At 39.7% G+C, this 24,618-nt stretch overlaps 1 protein-coding gene across 1 annotated transcript in view; it reads right to left on the reverse strand.

Moving 5' to 3' along the window:
* LOC137073824 (sodium- and chloride-dependent GABA transporter 2-like) overlaps window positions 1-22,128 on the reverse strand; it is a 70,453-nt gene extending 48,325 nt beyond the window's left edge. Inside the window, exon 1 of the mRNA XM_067442525.1 lies at window positions 21,995-22,128. Within this exon, the coding sequence (XP_067298626.1) occupies window positions 21,995-22,128 (134 nt within the window). The remainder of the gene's footprint in view (window positions 1-21,994) is intronic.
* Between the last annotated feature and the right edge of the window lie 2,490 nt (window positions 22,129-24,618).

Below are 24,618 nucleotides of genomic sequence, written 5' to 3' on the forward strand. Positions count from 1 at the left end.
TTGCGGTCACAACGAACTTTATGACAAACGCCACAGCGACTATAATAACTAGAAAGTACAATTCCTGAAGAAATTGTGAGTGGTGCTTGCCGTGGTAAAACTCGGGGCCCGGTTATTGCAAGTGACTGCAAAGAGCCAAGCAACATGATGTTAGCATGATGCTAACATGATTAGAATGTTGTTAGCATGATGCTAACATGATTAGCATGTTGTTAGCATTATGCTAACATGAGTAACGCTATGATTACGCTAACTGGAGGCGTATCGTGTGGGCGGAGCTAAAGAATGACGAGCCCACAAAGCGGTGACTTCCTCAAGCGTGGAGAAGAAAACGTTACCCTAAATATAATACTGCGATCGTGTCGTTTACTGATGTTTACTCACGCGACGATAGCCGACAGCACAGACATTTGAAGCAGTTTAACTCACCGGCTGCTTCCAAAGCAGGACCGAACCTTTATCGCTGGGACCGCTCCGTCAGAAACACACTTCTTTGGTATGATTTGGTGAAGTCCTGACAGCAGTGACCGTGGAGATCCACTATTGCGACGCGACTGAAGCGATGTTGTGAAGCTTCCCGTCATTTCTGCGTTCAAATCCGTTCAAATGCAGCGCTGCCTTCCCAGAATGCTGTGCGGACGCGTTGAAGTCGCTCGACGTCACCCATAGGAATAAAGTGGAGCGCGGCACGACAGAAGTGTTCACGGACGACTGGATCTGCAGCTGAGAGTGTTTATGGGCGTGCATTTCCTCTCTCGCTCTAGTCACGCGCGCGCACCCTACCGGGAGAAGAGCCGTACGGCCCATACAAGGACCTTCCACTCTATTAACGTCAAGCCGACCCATACTCGAAAAAAACTCTCCGAAACTTGTGAGAAACCGGAAGGAGTATTTTTAACACAGAAATACTCCATCAAACGTCCAACATTAGTTTTTGAAACTTTGTCTATGTTTAGGATGGGAATCCAAGTCTTTAACAGTGGAAAGCTCAGTATGAATGAAACAGCATTTCACCGCCCCTTTAAGCACAAAAACATTTTTATTGGGAGGTTTATTTCTGAAATGTTTTAGTTGGACATTCATTTAACGTTTTTTAAATGTAACAACTTGTTTTGGAATATTCAGAGAACATTCAAAAGTAACGTTCCCATGATGTTTGAAGAATGATAATTATGTTTCCATAACATTTGAATAACCAAGAAAAAAAAGTTTTTAAAAATGGACGTTTTGAACATTCAGAGAAGATATAAGAGAAAAATATAAAACTTAAATTAGAACAAACCTAGAGTGCGTATGGGGGAAATAATACGTTTTCAATTAGATTGGGCTGTAAAATGTATTTTTCAAAGTTTTACAAGAATATATTTTATGTTTAAGTTAACGTATTGCTTGCCATTGTAATTATTTGTATACTTTCCTAAAAATGTCTTAGTGAAAACGGCCTCTAAGCAAATCCTACCCCGATTTTTTTCTTGTTTCTAGTCAAAGAATCTAAAAATTCTTAAAACAAGAAGTATTTACTAGAGAAGTACAAATTATTGTCTTTTTTGGGGGAAAAATAATTTAAAATGAAGTGAGTTTTTGCTTAAAATAAGATAAATAATCTGCCAATGGGGTGAGAAAAATAATGTTGTTGTCTATTTGAATTAAGATTATTTTTCTCACCCCATTGGCAGATTATTTATCTTATTTTAAGCAAAAACTCTCTTCATTTTGAGATGTTTGGACTAGAAACAAGACAAAAATACTAAGTAAGACAGATATTTTTTTTGCAGTGCAGTACATGTATCTACAAATCTACCATTTCTCAAACTCATATTTGTGTAATGCTTTCTGGGAATACAATTTGGCCTAAACGTGGCGTCTCACCTCTTTGAACAACCTTTGAGTCGGGAGTGCCTATGATGACTTATCATGACCATCTGAAACGGAGCAAACGACTCCTTAACATTAACACACTGTCATTAAGCGTCTGGCTTTCATGACTTGTTTACTAACCACCTTCATATAAATGTCAAGAGTTACATTTTACACAGCAATGGTTTTGCTCATGAGTGTAATTTGTATTATTATACATAAAGCAGGAGCACTTCAGTGAGTTCAGACCTTGTTCATAAATATGAGGAGCACAGGATATTTTCTTCTCAGTATTCTCAGTCTGGTGCCAACCACAGTTAAAGTGCGTCCGCTCCAGGAAAACGTCTGAGTCTGGAATGATAGAGTGCAGATTGCGGTGTAATTCTGCTCTAGATGATGAAGGGGAATCAAGTCTGACTCCAAAAGTTGCTCCAAAGGTTCAGTGCACATCATTTCAGGTTCAGTGAGCGGTGCAAACAGCTTTCTCTAGACCGAGAATGCAGCGAATGTCAGTATCCTGAAGCAATTCCAATGTGTATATGAATGTATGTGATGGATTTGCAGTGCTCTACACACACTGCAGAATGTGTATGTATGTGTTTAAAAAAAAAAAAAAACTGCATACATTTTTTTTGTCAAAATTTTACATTTAATATAAAGATCTGTCATGAAGCTCTAGATGGCACAGGCTGATCGGTCCTTAACTCAATCTGATTGCAGTCAAATCATTCTCTATAAGGCACGTCTGATTGGTTCCTGCTGTATTAGTAGCCAATGAGCTCGCTACTCAACCTTCAAATACTTGTTGCATTGTGCATTCAGAAACACTCCACCTTCCCCAGCTCCACCTGCATAAATCTACTATGGGTATTCCATGTATGTTATATCGTACAACAGCAGCATGTCTTACTTTCTCACAGCAACGTGTCATGAATGTATTGACAGCAGCAAGTCCTTTACTTGTTCTGCAGCAGCAGCAATAACAGAAGCAGCAGCAGCAGTAAAAACAGCAGCAGCAGTAAAAACAGCAGCAGCAGTAATAACAGCAGCAGCAGCAGCAATAGCAGAAGCAGCAGCAATAACAGAAGCAGCAGCAGTAAAAACAGCAGCAGCAGTAATAACAGCAGCAGCAGCAGCAATAGCAGAAGCAGTAACAGCAGCAGCAGTAATAACAGCAGCAGTAATAACAGCAGCAGCAACAGTAATAACAGCAGCAGCAGTAATAACAGCAGCAGTAATAACAGCAGCAGTAATAACAGCAGCAGCAGCAGTAATAACAGCAGTAATAACAGCAGCAGCAGCAGTAATAATAACAGCAGTAATAACAGCAGCAGCAGCAGCAGTAATAACAGCAGCAGTAATAACAGCAGCAGTAATAACAGCAGCAGCAGCAGTAATAACAGCAGCAGCAGCAGCAATAACAGCAGCAGCAGCAGTAACAGCAGCAGCAGCAGTAATAACAGCAGCAGCAGCAGTAATAACATCAGCAGCAGTAATGACAGCAGCAGCAGTAATAACAGCAGCAATAACAGCAGCAGTAATAACAGCAGTAATAACAGCAGCAGTAATAACAGCAGCAGCAGCAGTAATAACAGCAGCAGTAATAACAGCAGCAGCAGCAGTAATAACAGCAGCAGTAATAATAGCAGTAATAACAGCAGCAGTAATAACAACAGCAGTAATAATAGCAGTAATAACAGCAGCAGTAATAACAGCAGCAGCAGCAGTAATAACAGCAGTAATAACAGCAGCAGCGGCAGCAGTAATAACAGCAGCAGCGGCAGCAGTAATAACAGCAGCAGCAGTAATAACAGCAGTAATAAGAGCAGCAGTAATAACAGCAGCAGCAATAACAGCAGTAATAACAGCAGCAGTAATAACAGCAGCAGCAGTAATAACAGCAGTAGCAGCAGCAGCAGTAATAACAGCAGCAGCAGCAGTAATAACATCAGCAGTAATAACAGCAGCAGCAGCAGCAGTAATAACAGCAGCAGCAGCAGCAGTAATAACATCAGCAGTAATAACAGCAGCAGCAGCAGTAATAACAGCAGCAGCAGCAGTAATAACAGCAGCAGCAGCAGCAGCAGTAATAACAGCAGCAGTAGTAACAGCAGCAGCAGCAGTAATAACAGCAGCAGTAATAACATGTTGTTTTCATCATACTAGATCTGTCTTGATTAGCCAACAATGTGTATTTTCTGCCATTACTGCAAAACAAATTCAGCGCCCACAATATTTTCCACATCCACACATTTTCACCGTCTGGAGCAGCAGAACAAATAACAAAAATGTGCATATTGACGATTCCTCTTATGATTTAGCAGTGCAGAAACCAATCCAAACCATTTTATTGCCTGGCAGAGCGTGTTCACATGGAAACCCTCAATCAGGGATGTGGGATATATGTTGGAATTAGCAGATTTTCCAAACGCTCCACATTCGTTTGTGCTTTCAGAGGTCACATCTAACAATCAAATCAACAATATTAAATTATTTCACAGGAGCAATAAATATATTCGGTTCACTTTGGTGCATTGTCGTTCATTTGACAAGCTTTTAACAACACAAAGTTCGACGCTCGTGTTTGCCTCGACTGGAGATCCGCTGCGCTCCAGACTCAGATCTTATCGGACGCGTTTGAAGTGCAGTGTTTGGCTTCAGCCTTTCAGTGATGGAAAACATCTGCAGCACTGCCATAAAACGCACATTTAACACTGTTTGTTTGTTTCACACAGGAAAATGTATTACTTTTGATTACATAACACGCAGGTCCAACAAACTGGCAACAGACTATGAGGTGGACACCCAAGGAAACGACAGATTGTTTCTACATGTTGTTGGCACAGAGCCGGCTCGGGTTATTGGGTGGGGTGGGGGGGGGGGGGGGTGTTTTATGGGTGGGACCACGTTTTGTTCTGGAATGATGGAAGGCATTTCTCAAACCTCTGCTGCCGCAGGGCCTTCTTATTAAGTTTCTGATGAAATGCATAAGGAAAGAGCCACAATAAAAGAATATATCTGGAAAACGCTCAGCAGAAAGAGCATGTGCTTCAAATTATTGTCCAATGCTATTTCATGCAGTTTAATATTACATAATATTTACCTTCTCAATGTGTGTAAATCAACATCGTTGATGAGAAAGCGTAAGGCTGAGCATGACTGGTCACTGTGTTTGCTGCTCTTTAGATGATTTCACAGGTATGATGAGTCGGTGTTACCTCAGTGATATGAGGATCCTCAGGCCGGCATTAGGACGGGAATCCTGTTTCCTGAAGAAGGAAAGCGCTTGTAATGGTCTTGGGCTGTAATAAGAGCCGCGTGAAATGCATGTGAGATAAAACCTGACAGAAACCGCAGGCCTGCCGGTGCCCTGTTTAAAACACACACACACACATGCGCGTTTGTGTTGTGACATATGGGGACATTCCATTGTAATGGTTTTTATACTGTACACTGTAAAAAAAAAGTGTTGGTTTAACTTAAAAAAAAGTAAGTAACCTGGTTGCCTTAAAATTTTTAGTTTATTGAAATTAAAAATTTGAGTTGATACAATGAAGGAAATTTGTTTAATAAATAGAAACTCAAAATATTATTGTATCTGAACCACATAACATTTTTTGATAAATCATGAAAATAGCACTATTTGGCTGCGTCATCACAAATAAAACACACAATTACCCAATATGATTACACAATCTTTTAATAATATGTGTCCTCATTTGTCACACACACACACACACACACCAGAATGGGCATGTCTGGCAGGACAGAAGCGAACTGAAAGAGTGAAAAGGAAGAAGGGATGAAGGTTGGCCTTGCGAAGGAAGAAGGGATGAAGACTGGCCTTGCTTCTCACGGCGGCGGCCCAATGTTGGTCTGGCAGGAAATTCCTGCCCTTGTTGCGACTCCGCAGAGATTCCACTTCCTGTGGAGGTTGAACTTCAGCAGCTCTTCAATCAACAGCCGTCTGACAGACCACCTTCTGCTCATTATGGGATATCCTATAATGAGCAGAAGGTGGTCTGTATATATACATACATACATGGGCATCGGAAGCAAATAAAATGTGGGTGGGTCCGCTTACAGAATTTTTTTTACTGGAGAAACGTTAGATGGCATTTACATTAATTACATTAATTATTAATACCGCCGTTTACTAAACGATTGATTGAGGGGTAAAACTCATGGCATTAAGTTGACACTAATCGATCAGAGGTTCGAATCCGCCTTTTGCCGAACTTGCTTTACTTTTCCCACCACATATCAGATCGGAAAGGCGTTTTATTTTTAAAAACAAAAAAAAAGTGGAAATAAAGCGTCTAACGTGTGTTTAATAATAAGTGCTTCTCAGTTAGCGGTAGGTAAAGAGACATGTGCTGAATTAGAGATGATAAAAGTGAGAGGGTCCAACATTATGGGTCGTAAAAAGTTGTCCCGGCCACACACACAATGGTTGCAATGCCCATGTATTATATATATATATATATATATAAAATAGTGTAAAGGTGGTTGCCAGGGTAATGCTGTGTATTTGCTATGGTGCTCTAACTGATTTTTAGCTTAGATGTTTAATATTCAGTAATGAAACATTTTTATCTCTATTTGTGTTTGCGCGTGTGAGTGTGAGTGTGAGGGAGAGAGAGAGAGAGAGAGAGAGAGAGAGAGAGAGAGAGAGAGAGAGAGAGAGAGAGAGAGAGAGAGAGAGAGAGAGAGAGAGAGAGAGAGAGAGAGAGAGAGAGAGAGAGAGAGAGAGAGAGAGAGAGAGAAAAATCGCTGGGTTACAATTGGGTTGAGTGTTTGTTTTTATGTGTGTGTGTGTGTGTGTGTGTGTGGGCATGTTTTTGTGACATATGAGGACACAGATGTGTGTAATGCCATGGGTATGACACAGGTATTACAGGAGAGGGTGAAATATGAGGACATTACCCATGGCCCCACTTTACAAAAGGCTTATAAATCACACAGGAGGAGTTTTTATGAGAAAGTAAAAATGCAGAATGTTTCCTGTGATGGGTAGGTTTAGGGGCTGTGTGTGTGTGTGTGTGTGTGTGTGTAGGTGTCTGTGTTGGGTAGGTTTAGGGACAGTGTAAGGGGATAGAAAATACGGTTTGTACAGTATAAAAACCATTACGCCTATGGAATGTCCCCATATGTCACAAAAACAAACCTGTGTGTGTGTGTGTGTGTGTGTGTGTGTGAGCCTGTTTATGTGGTTTATGAGGACACAAATTTGTATAACTACATGGGTATTACACTGGTATTACACTATAAATGTGGTTTTATGAGGACATATCAAATGTCCTCATAATTCAAATGGCCTTAAAAACATACTAAATGATGTTTTTTTGAGAAAGTAAAAATGCAGAATGTTTCCTGTGATGGGTAGGTTTAGGGGCAGTGTGTGTGTGTGTGTGTGTGTGTGTGTGTGTGATGGGTAGGTTTAGGGGCAGTGTAAGGGGATAGAAAATACGGTTTGTACAGTATAAAAACCATTACGCCTATGGAGAGTCCCTGTAAACCACATAGACCAACATGTGTGTGTGTGTGTGTGTGTGTGTGTGTGTGTGTGCACGCTTGTGAGAGAGAGTGTGTGTGTGTGTGTGTGTGTGTGTGCGTGTGCGTGTGCGTGTGCGTGTCAGTGAAGTCCAGAACAGTAGGTCATGAGTGTGTGTGTGGCCCTTCTCTCAGATCTGAGCTGTATGTTAAATCCTAACGTGTGCGGCTGGTCATGGGAATGCGGTCAAACGCCGGACCAGCTGCTGTTCTCCAGGAAAACTCCCTTTCTCCAACTATGTTCTTTTGTCTCTGCTGGTGTTTATGCTAGAGTCTCAGTTTCAGTGGCCGTTTCTCGATACCGAGTATGTGAACTTCTGACTTGCGTCCTTGGTAGTTCAGACTTGGCAAGTTCGATTTAGGAGAACGAACTCCCAACACGCCTTTCTGCAAATGTTCAGCAGCGTTACTGATGACGTCACAGCTCGCTCTGGCTACTCTCTGCAGAAAATGTTCTTCTTACTCAGTATTTTTGTCTTGTTTCCATTCTAAAATTTCTGAAATTAAGAATTATTTACTAGATAAGTAAAATTACATAAGATATTTGCCTTGTTTTCTTAAAAATAAAATCAAAAAGAAGTGAGTTTTTGCTTAAAACAGGTAAGAAAAATAATCTTATTTCTGATTGAAATCTCATTTCTTGTTTCCCGTCCCAAACAGAAATAAGATTATATTTCTCACCCCATTGGCAGATCATTTTGCTTGTTTTTTATCACTTAATTTAAGATTTTGAATAGAAACAAGACAAAAATACTAAGTAAGAAGAGCATTTTTTTGCAGTGTAAGACACATCCGGGGATTTTATCTTTACTTGGCTAGACGTGAACTTTGAATTGGAACAGCGACCGATGACGAGAACACATATTGAGAAACGGCCTGTGTTATTAGATATGAAACGAACGCATTAGTTGACCTGAACATCGCATTATTTACTCCCCCTTAGGTTGTCCTTTCAAAGTGACCGTGACTGTCGAGCTCTAAAGGGAACAAAGATGTCTTCATATCAGTGACGTCAAACCTGATGCATCATTTTTTATTATTATTTGAACAAGAGTGAGGATATAATTTTAGATGTTCCTCATTCAAAGATATCTCATGACTTGCAGAAGGTGCTTTTATGTGGGGTTTTTTGTATCTTTTTTCGAACTTTGACACTATGAAGTTCTAGTTCTAGATGTAAAAATAAATTGTGTTCCAGTGAAAAATATCAGTGTGTGAGTCCAAGTGATGGGCGTGGCAAAAAGGTCTTTATCATTCACTGTCAGAAAAAAAAGCTACAGTTCTGTCACTGGGGCGGTACCCTAAGACACAAAACCGAAAAGGTACTACTATGTACTAGGGGTGGGAATCGTTTACCATCTCACGATTCAGTTCGATTCCGATTATTGAGGCCACGATTCGATACATAATCAATTTTCGATTCAAAAAGATTCGATTTTGAAAATGCATATGCATATTTTCCAGACCCGTTAATATTTGGCCCGTTACCTGACCTGTGCCCGCGATAAATCACACGCTAAAATCATTCAAATTAAAATGCTTTATTTTTTATCTTGCACCTCTCAACATCAACAGCGTCATGAATGGACTAAAGAAAGAGGCTCTGCCTTTAAAGACTCGTTGTCAACAATTTCATATACTCCACTCACCAACTTTACTTTTACTTCATCCGTTGCTACTCCTGCAATCTGAGCTACGAGAGGCATCAACAAAAGTTGCACCGTCGCAGTGGTGGTGACGTGATGGTTCAAAAGGCATATCGTTGTTGTGTGTAGGCCCTATGTGTAATGGTAATTTGGACATAGAAATTGTAATACAGTATGTTCAGGGGGGAAGAAGGAGGCGGGAACCGGCGAACATTTAAAAGACTTTAACCAAACAAAACGAAAGTAACGTGGGCAGCCCCTCATGACAACTGCCCCCCCCCCCCACACACACACACATAATAAAACGTAAACACAACTCAACGTCAAATCCAGGTCTGGTGATCTCTCGTCCTTATATGCCTCGAGCTCCCTCAGGACTGTGGTGTGGCTCGCAGGTGACGCTCATTCGCCATCACGCCCCGGTCTCGTTCGCTCTCTCGCTTGTCCACCTCGCCACAGAAATATTGCACATATTTTTCATCCGCACTATACCCGCCCGTGATTTTTATAAATGTCACAATTTGCCACTTTTATGCCGTTGCAGGACTCTACGTCGCGTATAAGCTAGTTACAAAATGGAGACGAACAGCCAGCTGATTTTATTAATTTATTAAATCGATTCTTGGACATTTCAGATCGATTCGGAATCGTTGCAAATGAGAATCTAGATTCTCCTGTGAATCGATTTTTTTGGCACACCCCTACTATGTACCTTTAAGGTACTAATTTGCACTCTTAAAGTACTGATATGTACCATATAGGGGTGAGTAAGGTACAAAGATGTACCTTTTCACTTTTGTACCTTAGGGTACTGCCCCAGTGACAGCACTGTACCTTTTTTTCTGAAAATGTTGGTCTTGAAAGACTTACAGGTGGAATGGTATGAGGGAATCCGCGTTGTTGATGTTGACAAAAACTATTTAAAGGTGCAGTGTGTTAGCCTGATAAGCCTGACCCACATCTAGATGTTTGGTCTGGAAACTCTCCATTGACGGCTCAATCCGAGGGGCGGATAAACGGTCGTCTTTCAAACTCCCTCTGCACGCGATAGGATAGCGCTACACCAACCAGAGCAACGAAGGTGAAGCGGAGCTGACAGATTAAACATTCGCCGTATCCGGTCGGCTAAACTCCGAACACATCTTCCCTTCTTAAGAATGACTTCAGGGCCGTTCTTTGTTCTTTTCTCAGAGAAAAGCTTAACTCAAGTCTTCCAGAGTCGCGGTCAGAGCTGATTCGAAAGACCGCCGCCGTTCGGCAGTTTCTGTGTTTACTAGAAGCACGCAAACACAACTCGGGCCGTCATTATGTTAAGCCCCGCCCACCGACTCTATACACGATGTGATTGGCCCGACCAGAGTTTGGCTTTTACAGCTCAGACGTGTATTGAGAGTTGCTAGACGACACTCGTGGCAATATTTATGAGGATCTATTGACAAAAATGCAATATAACATCAATAACTATGTGTTCAATGGAGTATAAAGAAACCACCCCTAAAACTAATCCACACACACACACACACACACACACACACACACACACACACACACACACACACACACACACACACACACACACACACACACACACACACACACACACACACACACACACACACAGCCCCAAAACCTACCCATCACAGGAAACATTCTGCATTTTTACTTTCTCCAAAAAACTCATCCTGTATGATTTATAAGCATTTTGTGGGGCCATGGGTAATGTCCTCATATGTCACCCTTTTCTGTAATACCTGTATCATACAGATGTCATTATACACATTTTTGTCCTGATCTGTCACAAGAGCACACACACAGCGTAAGAGAGGCTTCCTCTTCTGCACTACTCCTACGTTCCTTGGCGTGTTTTGTTAATGCTGGACGGAGGCCATGTCGCGTCTGTAATAATAGGTGTGACTCGTAAAGAGAAACAGATTAATGACCGCTGACCGTGGGGAAGGTGTTTGTCCGAGCGCGATCAAAGGATGATATTCCCGTTATTCATCCACTGCTTCCCTATTTTTGCATGAACTGAGACCAGTATTAAAGTACATCATCAGTTTGATCATTGGGACAAAAAAAGGAAACCCAAACAAACATCCTTCCAATATCGTCTATAGACCCTTCGTCATCCATTCTTTAATCAAGCACATAAACGTTGTTAAATATCTAATAAGTAGATATGTAACAGAGTTTAAATAATATTAGTTAAATTCATACACAAATTGGGAAAATTCACCATTGGCTGTTGCATCACTTGTAACCTGCAACCTGTCCTCCAAAAAAAATACGTCTCTATAGGTCGTTTTTCAAGCACCTTATTACGGCCTATATTTACGTTTTAAAGTCATGCGCACTCTAGCTGGCGTAAAAATAATGACAGTGACGTGTTACGTGACATCATGAAATGACGTATGACTGTCGTTACCAACCAAAATGCGTATTCATTTTAATGCAATGTGTGGTCTTTTTACCAGCATTTGTCATATTTCCATTTAGCAAAAAAATCTTTTTAATTTACAACAACACACACCCCATCCCTAAAGCTACCCAGTGATTAACAGTCATACACACTTCATGAGCACGTGTGTTCCTGGGATCGAACTCACGATCGCATGTTGTTGTTGTATAGTGCAATCGTTAACCAACTGAGCTATGCAAAACCTGAAATATTAAGCAGATAAAAGGGAAAAATGCTTTAAAATGAAAGTGTCCTGCTGTCGATAGGGGCACAACTTTAGTAAACGCTCCTATGGGTCGTATTTCATGAGTTAAAATATTATCGATAGGAGCACAACTTTAGTAAACGCTCCTATGGGTCGTATTTCATGAGTTAAAATATTATCGATAGGAGCACAACTTTAGTAAACGCTCCTATGGGTCGCATTTCATGAGTTAAAATATTGTCGATAGGAGCTCAACTTTAGTAAACGCTCCTATGGGTCGTATTTCATGAGTTAAAATATTGTCGATAGGAGCTCAACTTTAGTAAACGCTCCTATGGGTCGCATTTCATGAGTTAAAATATTGTCGATAGGAGCACAACTTTAGTAAACGCTCCTATGGGTCGTATTTCATGAGTTAAAATATTGTCGATAGGAGCTCAACTTTAGTAAACGCTCCTATGGGTCGTATTTCATGAGTTAAAATATTGTCGATAGGAGCACAACTTTAGTAAACGCTCCTATGGGTCGCATTTCATGAGTTAAAATATTGTCGATAGGAGCTCAACTTTAGTAAACGCTCCTATGGGTCGCATTTCATGAGTTAAAATATTGTCGATAGGAGCTCAACTTTAGTAAACGCTCCTATGGGTCGCATTTCATGAGTTAAAATATTGTCGATAGGAGCACAACTTTAGTAAACGCTCCTATGGGTCGTATTTCATGAGTTAAAATATTGTCGATAGGAGCACAACTTTAGTAAACGCTTCTATGGGTCGTATTTCATGAGTTAAAATATTGTCGATAGGAGCACAACTTTAGTAAACGCTCCTATGGGTCGTATTTCATAAGTTTAAATATTGTCGCTAGGAGCACAACTTTAGTAAACGCTCCTATGGGTCGTATTTCACGAGTTAAAATATTGTCGATAGGAGCACAACTTTAGTAAACGCTCCTATGGGTCGTATTTCATGAGTTAAAATATTGTCGATAGGAGCTCAACTTTAGTAAACGCTCCTATGGGTCGTATTTCAGGAGTTAAAATATTGTCGATAGGAGCACAACTTTAGTAAACGCTCCTATGGGTCGTATTTCATGAGTTAAAATATTGTCGATAGGAGCGCAACTTTAGTAAACGCTCCTATGGGTCGTATTTCATGAGTTAAAATATTGTCGATAGGAGCGCAACTTTAGTAAATGCTCCTATGGGTCGTATTTCAGGAGTTAAAATATTGTCGATAGGAGCTCAACTTTAGTAAACGCTCCTATGGGTCGTATTTCAGGAGTTAAAATATTGTCGATAGGAGCACAACTTTAGTAAACGCTCCTATGGGTCGCATTTCATGAGTTAAAATATTGTCGATAGGAGCTCAACTTTAGTAAACGCTCCTATGGGTCGTATTTCATGAGTTAAAATATTGTCGATAGGAGCGCAACTTTAGTAAACGCTCCTATGGGTCGTATTTCAGGAGTTAAAATATTGTCGATAGGGGCACAACTTTAGTAAAAACGCTCCTATGGGTCGTATTTCACGAGTTAAAATATTGTCGATAGGGGCACAACTTTAGTAAAAACGCTCCTATGGGTCGTATTTCACGAGTTAAAATATTGTCGATAGGAGCACAACTTTAGTAAACGCTCCTATGGGTCGCATTTCATGAGTTAAAATATTGTCGATAGGAGCACAACTTTAGTAAACGCTCCTATGGGTCGTATTTCATGAGTTAAAATATTGTCGATAGGAGCTCAACTTTAGTAAACGCTCCTATGGGTCGTATTTCATGAGTTAAAATATTGTCGATAGGAGCGCAACTTTAGTAAACGCTCCTATGGGTCGTATTTCAGGAGTTAAAATATTGTCGATAGGGGCACAACTTTAGTAAACGCTCCTATGGTTCGCATTTCATGAGTTAAAATATTGTCGATAGGAGCACAACTTTAGTAAACGCTCCTATGGTTCGCATTTCATGAGTTAAAATATTGTCGATAGGAGCACAACTTTAGTAAACGCTCCTATGGGTCGTATTTCAGGAGTTAAAATATTGTCGATAGGAGCACAACTTTAGTAAACGCTCCTATGGGTCGCATTTCATGAGTTAAAATATTGTCGATAGGAGCTCAACTTTAGTAAACGCTCCTATGGGTCGTATTTCATGAGTTAAAATATTGTCGATAGGAGCGCAACTTTAGTAAACGCTCCTATGGGTCGTATTTCATGAGTTAAAATATATTGACGATAGGGGCACAACTTTAGTAAACGCTCCTATGGGTCGTATTTAATTAAATAAAATATTGTCGATAGGGACACAACTTTAGTAAACGCTCCTATGGGTCGTATTTAATTAATTAAAATATTGTTGATAGGAGCGCAACTTTAGTAAACGCTCCTATGGGTCGCATTTCATGAGTTAAAATATTGTCGATAGGGACACAACTTTAGTAAACGCTCCTATGGGTCGTATTTCATGAGTTAAAATATTGTTGATAGGAGCACAACTTTAGTAAACGCTCCTATGGGTCGTATTTAATTAAATAAAATATTGTCGATAGGAGCACAACTTTAGTAAACGCTCCTATGGGTCGTATTTAATTAAATAAAATATTATCGATAGGAGCTCAACTTTAGTAAACGCTCCTATGGGTCGTATTTCATGAGTTAAAATATTGTCGATAGGAGCTCAACTTTAGTAAACGCTCCCATGGGTCGTATTTCATGAGTTAAAATATTGTCGATAGGAGCTCAACTTTAGTAAACGCTCCTATGGGTCGTATTTCATGAGTTAAAATATTGTCGATAGGAGCTCAACTTTAGTAAACGCTCCTATGGGTCGTATTTCATGAGTTAAAATATTGTCGATAGGAGCTCAACTTTAGTAAACGCTCCTATGGGTCGTATTTCATGAGTTAAAATATTGTCGATAGGAGCACAACTTTAGTAAACGCTCCTGTGGGTCGTATTTCATGAGTTAAAATATTGTCGCTAGGAGCACAACTTTAGTAAACGCTCCTATGGGTCGTATTTCATGAGTTAAAATATTGTCGATAGGAGCACAACTTTAGTAAACGCTCCTGTGGGTCGTATTTCATGAGTTAAAATATTGTCGATAGGAGCACAACTTTAGTAAACGCTCCTGTGGGTCGTATTTCATGAGTTAAAATATTGTCGAAAGGAGCACAACTTTAGTAAACGCTCCTATGGGTCGCATTTCAAGAGTTAAAATATTGTCGATAGGGGCACAACTTTAGTAAACGCTCCTGTGGGTCGTATTTCATGAGTTAAAATATTGTCGATAGCAGCACAACTTTAGTAAACGCTCCTATGGGTCGTATTTCATGAGTTAAAATATTGTCGATAGGAGCACAACTTTAGTAAACGCTCCTGTGGGTCGTATTTCATGAGTTAAAATATTGTCGATAGGAGCACAACTTTAGTAAACGCTCCTGTGGGTCGTATTTCATGAGTTAAAATATTGTCGAAAGGAGCACAACTTTAGTAAACGCTCCTATGGGTCGTATTTCATGAGTTAAAATATTGTCGATAGGAGCACAACTTTAGTAAACGCTCCTGTGGGTCGTATTTCATGAGTTAAAATATTGTCGCTAGGAGCACAACTTTAGTAAACGCTCCTGTGGGTCGTATTTCATGAGTTAAAATATTGTCGATAGGAGCACAACTTTAGTAAACGCTCCTGTGGGTCGTATTTCATGAGTTAAAATATTGTCGATAGGAGCACAACTTTAGTAAACGCTCCTATGGGTCGTATTTCATGAGTTAAAATATATTGACGATAGGGGCACAACTTTAGTAAACGCTCCTATGGGTCGTATTTCATGAGTTAAAATATATTGACGATAGGGGCACAACTTTAGTAAACGCTCCTGTGGGTCGTATTTCAAGAGTTAAAATATTGTCGAAAGGAGCACAACTTTAGTAAACGCTCCTGTGGGTCTTATTTCATGAGTTAAAATATTGTCGATAGGAGCACAACTTTAGTAAACGCTCCTATGGGTCGTATTTCATGAGTTAAAATATTGTCGATAGGAGCACAACTTTAGTAAACGCTCCTGTGGGTCGTATTTCATGAGTTAAAATATTGTCGAAAGGAGCACAACTTTAGTAAACGCTCCTATGGGTCGCATTTCAAGAGTTAAAATATTGTCGAAAGGAGCACAACTTTAGTAAACGCTCCTATGGGTCGCATTTCAAGAGTTAAAATATTGTCGATAGGAGCACAACTTTAGTAAACGCTCCTGTGGGTCGTATTTCATGAGTTAAAATATTGTCGAAAGGAGCACAACTTTAGTAAACGCTCCTATGGGTCGCATTTCAAGAGTTAAAATATTGTCGAAAGGAGCACAACTTTAGTAAACGCTCCTATGGGTCGCATTTCAAGAGTTAAAATATTGTCGATAGGAGCACATCTTTAGTAAACGCTCCTGTGGGTCGTATTTCATGAGTTAAAATATTGTCGATAGGAGCACATCTTTAGTAAACGCTCCTATGGGTCGTATTTCATGAGTTAAAATATTATCGATAGGAGCACAACTTTAGTAAACGCTCCTGTGGGTCGTATTTCATGAGTTAAAATATTATCGATAGGAGCACAACTTTAGTAAACGCTCCTATGGGTCGCATTTCATGAGTTAAAATATTGTCGATAGGAGCTCAACTTTAGTAAACGCTCCTATGGGTCGCATTTCATGAGTTAAAATATTGTCGATAGGAGCTCAACTTTAGTAAACGCTCCTATGGGTCGCATTTCATGAGTTAAAATATTGTCGATAGGAGCACAACTTTAGTAAACGCTCCTATGGGTCGTATTTCATGAGTTAAAATATTGTCGATAGGAGCTCAACTTTAGTAAACGCTCCTATGGGTCGTATTTCATGAGTTAAAATATTGTCGATAGGAGCACAACTTTAGTAAACGCTCCTATGGGTCGCATTTCATGAGTTAAAATATTGTCGATAGGAGCTCAACTTTAGTAAACGCTCCTATGGGTCGCATTTCATGAGTTAAAATATTGTCGATAGGAGCTCAACTTTAGTAAACGCTCCTATGGGTCGCATTTCATGAGTTAAAATATTGTCGATAGGAGCACAACTTTAGTAAACGCTCCTATGGGTCGTATTTCATGAGTTAAAATATTGTCGATAGGAGCACAACTTTAGTAAACGCTTCTATGGGTCGTATTTCATGAGTTAAAATATTGTCGATAGGAGCACAACTTTAGTAAACGCTCCTATGGGTCGTATTTCATAAGTTTAAATATTGTCGCTAGGAGCACAACTTTAGTAAACGCTCCTATGGGTCGTATTTCAGGAGTTAAAATATTGTCGATAGGAGCACAACTTTAGTAAACGCTCCTATGGGTCGTATTTCATGAGTTAAAATATTGTCGATAGGGGCACAACTTTAGTAAACGCTCCTATGGGTCGTATTTCATGAGTTAAAATATTGTCGATAGGAGCGCAACTTTAGTAAATGCTCCTATGGGTCGTATTTCAGGAGTTAAAATATTGTCGATAGGAGCTCAACTTTAGTAAACGCTCCTATGGGTCGTATTTCAGGAGTTAAAATATTGTCGATAGGAGCACAACTTTAGTAAACGCTCCTATGGGTCGCATTTCATGAGTTAAAATATTGTCGATAGGAGCTCAACTTTAGTAAACGCTCCTATGGGTCGTATTTCATGAGTTAAAATATTGTCGATAGGAGTGCAACTTTAGTAAACGCTCCTATGGGTCGTATTTCAGGAGTTAAAATATTGTCGATAGGGGCACAACTTTAGTAAAAACGCTCCTATGGGTCGTATTTCACGAGTTAAAATATTGTCGATAGGGGCACAACTTTAGTAAAAACGCTCCTATGGGTCGTATTTCACGAGTTAAAATATTGTCGATAGGAGCACAACTTTAGTAAACGCTCCTATGGGTCGCATTTCATGAGTTAAAATATTGTCGATAGGAGCACAACTTTAGTAAACGCTCCTATGGGTCGTATTTCATGAGTTAAAATATTGTCGATAGGAGCTCAACTTTAGTAAACGCTCCTATGGGTCGTATTTCATGAGTTAAAATATTGTCGATAGGAGCGCAACTTTAGTAAACGCTCCTATGGGTCGTATTTCAGGAGTTAAAATATTGTCGATAGGGGCACAACTTTAGTAAACGCTCCTATGGTTCGCATTTCATGAGTTAAAATATTGTCGATAGGAGCACAACTTTAGTAAACGCTCCTATGGTTCGCATTTCATGAGTTAAAATATTGTCGATAGGAGCACAACTTTAGTAAACGCTCCTATGGGTCGTATTTCATGAGTTAAAATATATTGACGATAGGGGCACAACTTTAGTAAACGCTCCTATGGGTCGTATTTAATTAAATAAAATATTGTCGATAGGGACACAACTTTAGTAAACGCTCCTATGGGTCGTATTTAATTAATTAAAATATTGTTGATAGGAGCGCAACTTTAGTAAACGCTCCTATGGGTCGCATTTCATGAGTTAAAATATTGTCGATAGGGACACAACTTTAGTAAACGCTCCTATGGGTCGTATTTCATGAGTTAAAATATTGTTGATAGGAGCACAACTTTAGTAAACGCTCCTATGGGTCGTATTTAATTAAATAAAATATTGTCGATAGGAGCACAACTTTAGTAAACGCTCCTATGGGTCGTATTTAATTAAATAAAATATTATCGATAGGAGCTCAACTTTAGTAAACGCTCCTATGGGTCGTATTTCATGAGTTAAAATATTGTCGATAGGAGCTCAACTTTAGTAAACGCTCCCATGGGTCGTATTTCATGAGTTAAAATATTGTCGATAGGAGCTCAACTTTAGTAAACGCTCCTATGGGTCGTATTTCATGAGTTAAAATATTGTCGATAGGAGCTCAACTTTAGTAAACGCTCCTATGGGTCGTATTTCATGAGTTAAAATATTGTCGATAGGAGCTCAACTTTAGTAAACGCTCCTATGGGTCGTATTTCATGAGTTAAAATATTGTCGATAGGAGCACAACTTTAGTAAACGCTCCTGTGGGTCGTATTTCATGAGTTAAAATATTGTCGCTAGGAGCACAACTTTAGTAAACGCTCCTATGGGTCGTATTTCATGAGTTAAAATATTGTCGATAGGAGCACAACTTTAGTAAACGCTCCTGTGGGTCGTATTTCATGAGTTAAAATATTGTCGAAAGGAGCACAACTTTAGTAAACGCTCCTATGGGTCATATTTCAAGAGTTAAAATATTGTCGATAGGGGCACAACTTTAGTAAACGCTCCTGTGGGTCGTATTTCATGAGTTAAAATATTGTCGATAGGATCACAACTTTAGTAAACGCTCCTGTAGGTCGTATTTCATGAGTTAAAATATTGTCGAAAGGAGCACAACTTTAGTAAACGCTCCTATGGGTCGTATTTCATGAGTTAAAATATTGTCGATAGGAGCACAACTTTAGTAAACGCTCCTGTGGGTCGTATTTCATGAGTTAAAATATTGTCGCTAGGAGCACAACTTTAGTAAACGCTCCTATGGGTCGTATTTCATGAGTTAAAATATTGTCGATAGGAGCACAACTTTAGTAAACGCTCCTGTGGGTCGTATTTCATGAGTTAAAATATTGTCGATAGGAGCACAACTTTAGTAAACGCTCCTATGGGTCGTATTTCATGAGTTAAAATATATTGACGATAGGGGCACAACTTTAGTAAACGCTCCTATGGGTCGTATTTCATGAGTTAAAATATATTGACGATAGGGGCACAACTTTAGTAAACGCTCCTGTGGGTCGTATTTCAAGAGTTAAAATATTGTCGAAAGGAGCACAACTTTAGTAAACGCTCCTGTGGGTCGTATTTCATGAGTTAAAATATTGTCGATAGGAGCACAACTTTAGTAAACGCTCCTATGGGTCGTATTTCATGAGTTAAAATATTGTCGATAGGAGCACAACTTTAGTAAACGCTCCTGTGGGTCGTATTTCATGAGTTAAAATATTGTCGAAAGGAGCACAACTTTAGTAAACGCTCCTATGGGTCGCATTTCAAGAGTTAAAATATTGTCGAAAGGAGCACAACTTTAGTAAACGCTCCTATGGGTCGCATTTCAAGAGTTAAAATATTGTCGATAGGAGCACAACTTTAGTAAACGCTCCTGTGGGTCGTATTTCATGAGTTAAAATATTGTCGAAAGGAGCACAACTTTAGTAAACGCTCCTATGGGTCGCATTTCAAGAGTTAAAATATTGTCGAAAGGAGCACAACTTTAGTAAACGCTCCTATGGGTCGCATTTCAAGAGTTAAAATATTGTCGATAGGAGCACATCTTTAGTAAACGCTCCTGTGGGTCGTATTTCATGAGTTAAAATATTGTCGATAGGAGCACATCTTTAGTAAACGCTCCTATGGGTCGTATTTCATGAGTTAAAATATTGTCGATAGGAGCTCAACTTTAGTAAACGCTCCTGTGGGTCGTATTTCACGAGTTAAAATATTGTCGATAGGGGCACAACTTTAGTAAAAACGCTCCTATGGGTCGTATTTCATGAGTTAAAATATTGTCGAAAGGAGCACAACTTTAGTAAACGCTCCTGTGGGTCGCATTTCAAGAGTTAAAATATTGTCGATAGGAGCACAACTTTAGTAAACGCTCCTGTGGGTCGTATTTCATGAGTTAAAATATTGTCGATAGGAGCACAACTTTAGTAAACGCTCCTATGGGTCGTATTTCATGAGTTAAAATATTGTCGATAGGAGCACAACTTTAGTAAACGCTCCTATGGGTCGTATTTCATGAGTTAAAATATTGTCGATAGGGGCACAACTTTAGTAAACGCTCCTATGGGTTGTGTTTTAAGGAAGTGTCAAACGACCTATATAGGTGTATTGGTTGGAGGACATGTTGGTATGCTATGTATTCTCCAGCAGTTTCACAGTGGTTCGCTGCTGATTTTACATGCAACAGTGATGCAGTGCCTCCAATCAGCCTTTATGGTCGTGTATTTCCCCAGGCCAGTAAAAAAAAAAAAAACGCGAGTGACCATCTACCTGATTTGGTAGAATGATTTAACAATTTGTTAACATAAATCAGCATTTTGCTAACATGTTGTTAATATGTTTTAACACATTGCTAATATTAATTAACATGTTGTTAACATGAATTAGCATTTTGCTAATATGATTTAACCCATTTGCTATACGTTTTAACACATTGCTAACATAAATGTGCATGCTGTTAACAAGAATTAGCATGTTGCTAACATGTTTAAACATTTCTAGCATTAATTAGCATGTTGTTAACATGAATTACCATTTTGCCAGCATGATTTAACACTGTTAACATGATTTAACACTTTTTAAAAGTTTAAACACATTGCTAACATTCACTTGCATGTTGTTAGCATGAATTAGCATTTTGCTAACATGTTTAAACATTTCTAGCATTAATTAGCATGTTGTTAACATGAATTACCATTTTGCCAGCATGATTTAACACTGTTAACATGATTTAACATTTGGCTAACATGTTTTAACACATTGCTAACATAAACAAAATGCTAATTCATGTTAACATGCTGATTTGAGTTAACATTTTTTTGCTAGCGTGATTTAGACTGTCGCGCTCGGACTTGAACGGCAGCAATTTTCTTTTATTTCGACTTGGAGTCTAATAAAAGTTTAACAGAAAAAATAGTAGCTTATGTCGGCTATACAACATAATGTTAACGTTAGCTCTTTTCTTTCCCTATTTTTGTTTGCTGCTGCATCCTTTACATCTATGACTGCTCTTGATTTCTCCAACTAGGGGCGACGGATCAAACAGAAAATACAAACTGTGTCAATCGCGCATTAATAAAATTAGTGCTGTGTAAATTAATTTAAGTTCTATTAATTAACATGTTAATTTTGACAGCCCTACTTTTAGCACATTGCTAGCATGAATTAGCATGTTAACATGAAGTAGCATATATCTACGATGATTTAGCATTTTGCTATCATGATTTAACATTTTGTTAACATGAATTAGCATGTTTGATAACATGTTTTAACACATAGCTAGCATGAATTATCATCTAGTTCACATGAATTAGCCTGTCACTAACACGATTTAACATTTTGCTATCATGATTTAACATTTTGTTAACATGAATTAGCATGTTGCTTACTTAAAAATATTGAAAAAAATGTCCATTAAAGAAGCAGATGAGATGTGAATTTTAGCGGCATCTAGTGGTGAGGTTGTGAATTGCAATCAGCAACACTCACCCCTCCCTTTCGAAGCACAGAGAAGCTACGGTGGCTGACACGGGACAAAATGTCGTCTGAGACAGTAGAGAGTAGCTAGTGCTCTGTAGAGAAGTTTGTCCATTTAGGGCTACTGTAGAAACATGGCGGCACATAATGGCGGCTTCACTGTAAGGGGACCCGCGGTGTGTGTAGATAAAAACTGGCTCATTCAGAGGGAATAAAACATAACGGTTCATTAAGTAATGTATATTATATTGCATTTCTGTCAATGGATCCTCATAATTACTACACACTGCACCTTTAAGGAATATTTATGTCCATAATTGTTTTCAGGTTAGCTGGCAGGTGTGGTAAAACGTTCATTTTAGATGTTGCTAATGATTTTACATTGTTTTGTAATTAAACAAAGTTAATGATTTGTTCCCGCTCAAGACCTCCAGACGACACGCCCGTTTTAACTTGGATTACTGGAAAAACGTCTGATTTTTCTCCTGCCGTGACTCACACAAACAGTCTCTCCACAGGTAGCCAATAAGAGTGTCAGCTGACGGATCATGTGACTGGGCACTTTGTAAACATTCTGTAAGGAGGTCAAGCTGAGAGTTCCCATCCATCCTCACACTCGCTCCAAAACAACAGCTTCCCATGGGAAACACATCATCGGGAACAACTGTGAATCCTGGAATAAAGTCTGCTGTCATCAGACGCTTTAGACTGGACCAGAATTCCTCCTTACTGAGGTTTTCTTCAACAGGGAATTTGACTGCGTTTACATTTACACTCAAGAGTTTCGCTGTCACATTAAAAAGTCTCTCACACCACTGAAAACACTCATTAGGAAACAGATTTAATGTTCGTAAACTGTCCATCCAAAAGTGCTAAAGATTGAATTTTACAAAGCCTCAGAAAGCTGAAGCAGAATATTCAGTTCTGCTAGTGGTTATCTAGATTACTTGCTTCTGAGTATCTTTCAAACTATAGTAACATACACCAATCAGGCATAACATTATGATGCAAGCAATTTATCCTCTGGAAGAGCCACAGCCACCAGAATACCGTTTCCATCAAAGACTGAACATGGTCTCAGCAATGCTTAGGTAGGTGGAGCGTGTCAAAGTAACATCCACATGGATGGAGGACCCAAGGTTTCCCAGCAGAACATTGGCCAAAGCATCACACTGCCTCCGCCGGCTCGCCTTCTTCCCATAGTGCATCCTGGGGCCATGTGTTCCTCAGGTAAGCCACACACACACACACACACCCGGCCATCCACGTGATGTAAAAGAACACGTGATTCCTCAGACCAGGCCACCTTCTTCCATCGCTCCGTGGTCCAGTTCTGATGCTCACGTGCCACTGTTGGTGCTTTCGGCGGGGTCAGAGGTCACCCTGACTGGTCCATACACCTCAAACTGAGCTGCTCTGTGTATTCTGACAGCTTTCTATCAGAACCAGCATTAACTTCTGGAGCAGTTTGAGCTCCAGTAGCTCGTCTGTTTGATCGGACCCCACGGGCCAGCCTTCGCTCCCCACGTGCATCAATGAGCCTTGGCCGCCCATGACCCTGTGGCCGGTTCTCCACTGGTCCTTCCTTGGAGCACTTTTGGTAGATACTGACCACTGCAGACCGGGAACACATTTATTCATGATTCACATGTCAAACTGCTGAAATCACGTGACATTGGCGATCCGAATCATGAATCGATTCGCTGATTCATAACCGTTTGAATCTTTATTTGAGGATTGAACACAAACCCAGAAGAGAAGCCAATGCTGAATAAAGTCGTAGTTTTTGTTATTTTTGGACCCAAATGTATTTTGGATGCTTCAAGAGACTCTAATTAACCCACTGATGTCTCATATGGACTACTGTGATGATGTTTTTATTCCCTTTCTGGACATGGACAGTATAGTGTGCATACACTTGCATACGCTCTCAGACTAAATATAAAATATCTTAAACTGTGTGTGAAGATGAACGGAGGTCTTACGGGTGTGGAGCGACATTAGGGAGAGGAGTTAATGACAGACATTTCATTTTTGGGTGAACTAACCCTTTAATTACTCTATTAGAGTTGTTTGATTAAAGCTTTGACCCCCACACTGAACGCAACCGTATTTGAATACAGAAACCCGAGTCAGAACAAGGTCTGGAGTTGAATTTCCGTGTGTTTCAGTTAATTTCGGAGGAAAAAAGGATACAGAGGGTTAAGTGGATTAAAGTTGACTTCCTGCTCTTTCTAATGTAAAGCATTATAGATTGACATCAGGGCTGAGCTGAAGGAAGACGTCTGGGTGGAGTGAAGCGGAGAACAATCAGTCCATCCTGCCCAGGAAGAGCTGCCCGTTCCATCTTCACAGGATTTATACGGCTTATAATGCATCTATTCAAGATGAATCCAACAGAATGCTCGTATCTTTTTTTGTGGCGACATTCCATAGGCGTAATTACGGAAGAGGATTAGGGCCAAGCAATAATATAAAAAAAAATTAAACCATCTCGAGATTAAAGTCATTATAATGCGAGATTAAACTCGTTACATTTTGAGAAAAATAGTCTAAATGCTAGCCTGACAAGCCTGACCCACATCGAGATGTTTGGTCTGGAAACTCTCCATTGACGGCTCAATCTGAGCGGCGGA

This window comes from Pseudorasbora parva, chromosome 4 (genome assembly GCF_024679245.1).
Source record: "Pseudorasbora parva isolate DD20220531a chromosome 4, ASM2467924v1, whole genome shotgun sequence".
In the NCBI taxonomy this organism is placed as follows: Eukaryota; Metazoa; Chordata; class Actinopteri; order Cypriniformes; family Gobionidae; genus Pseudorasbora; species Pseudorasbora parva.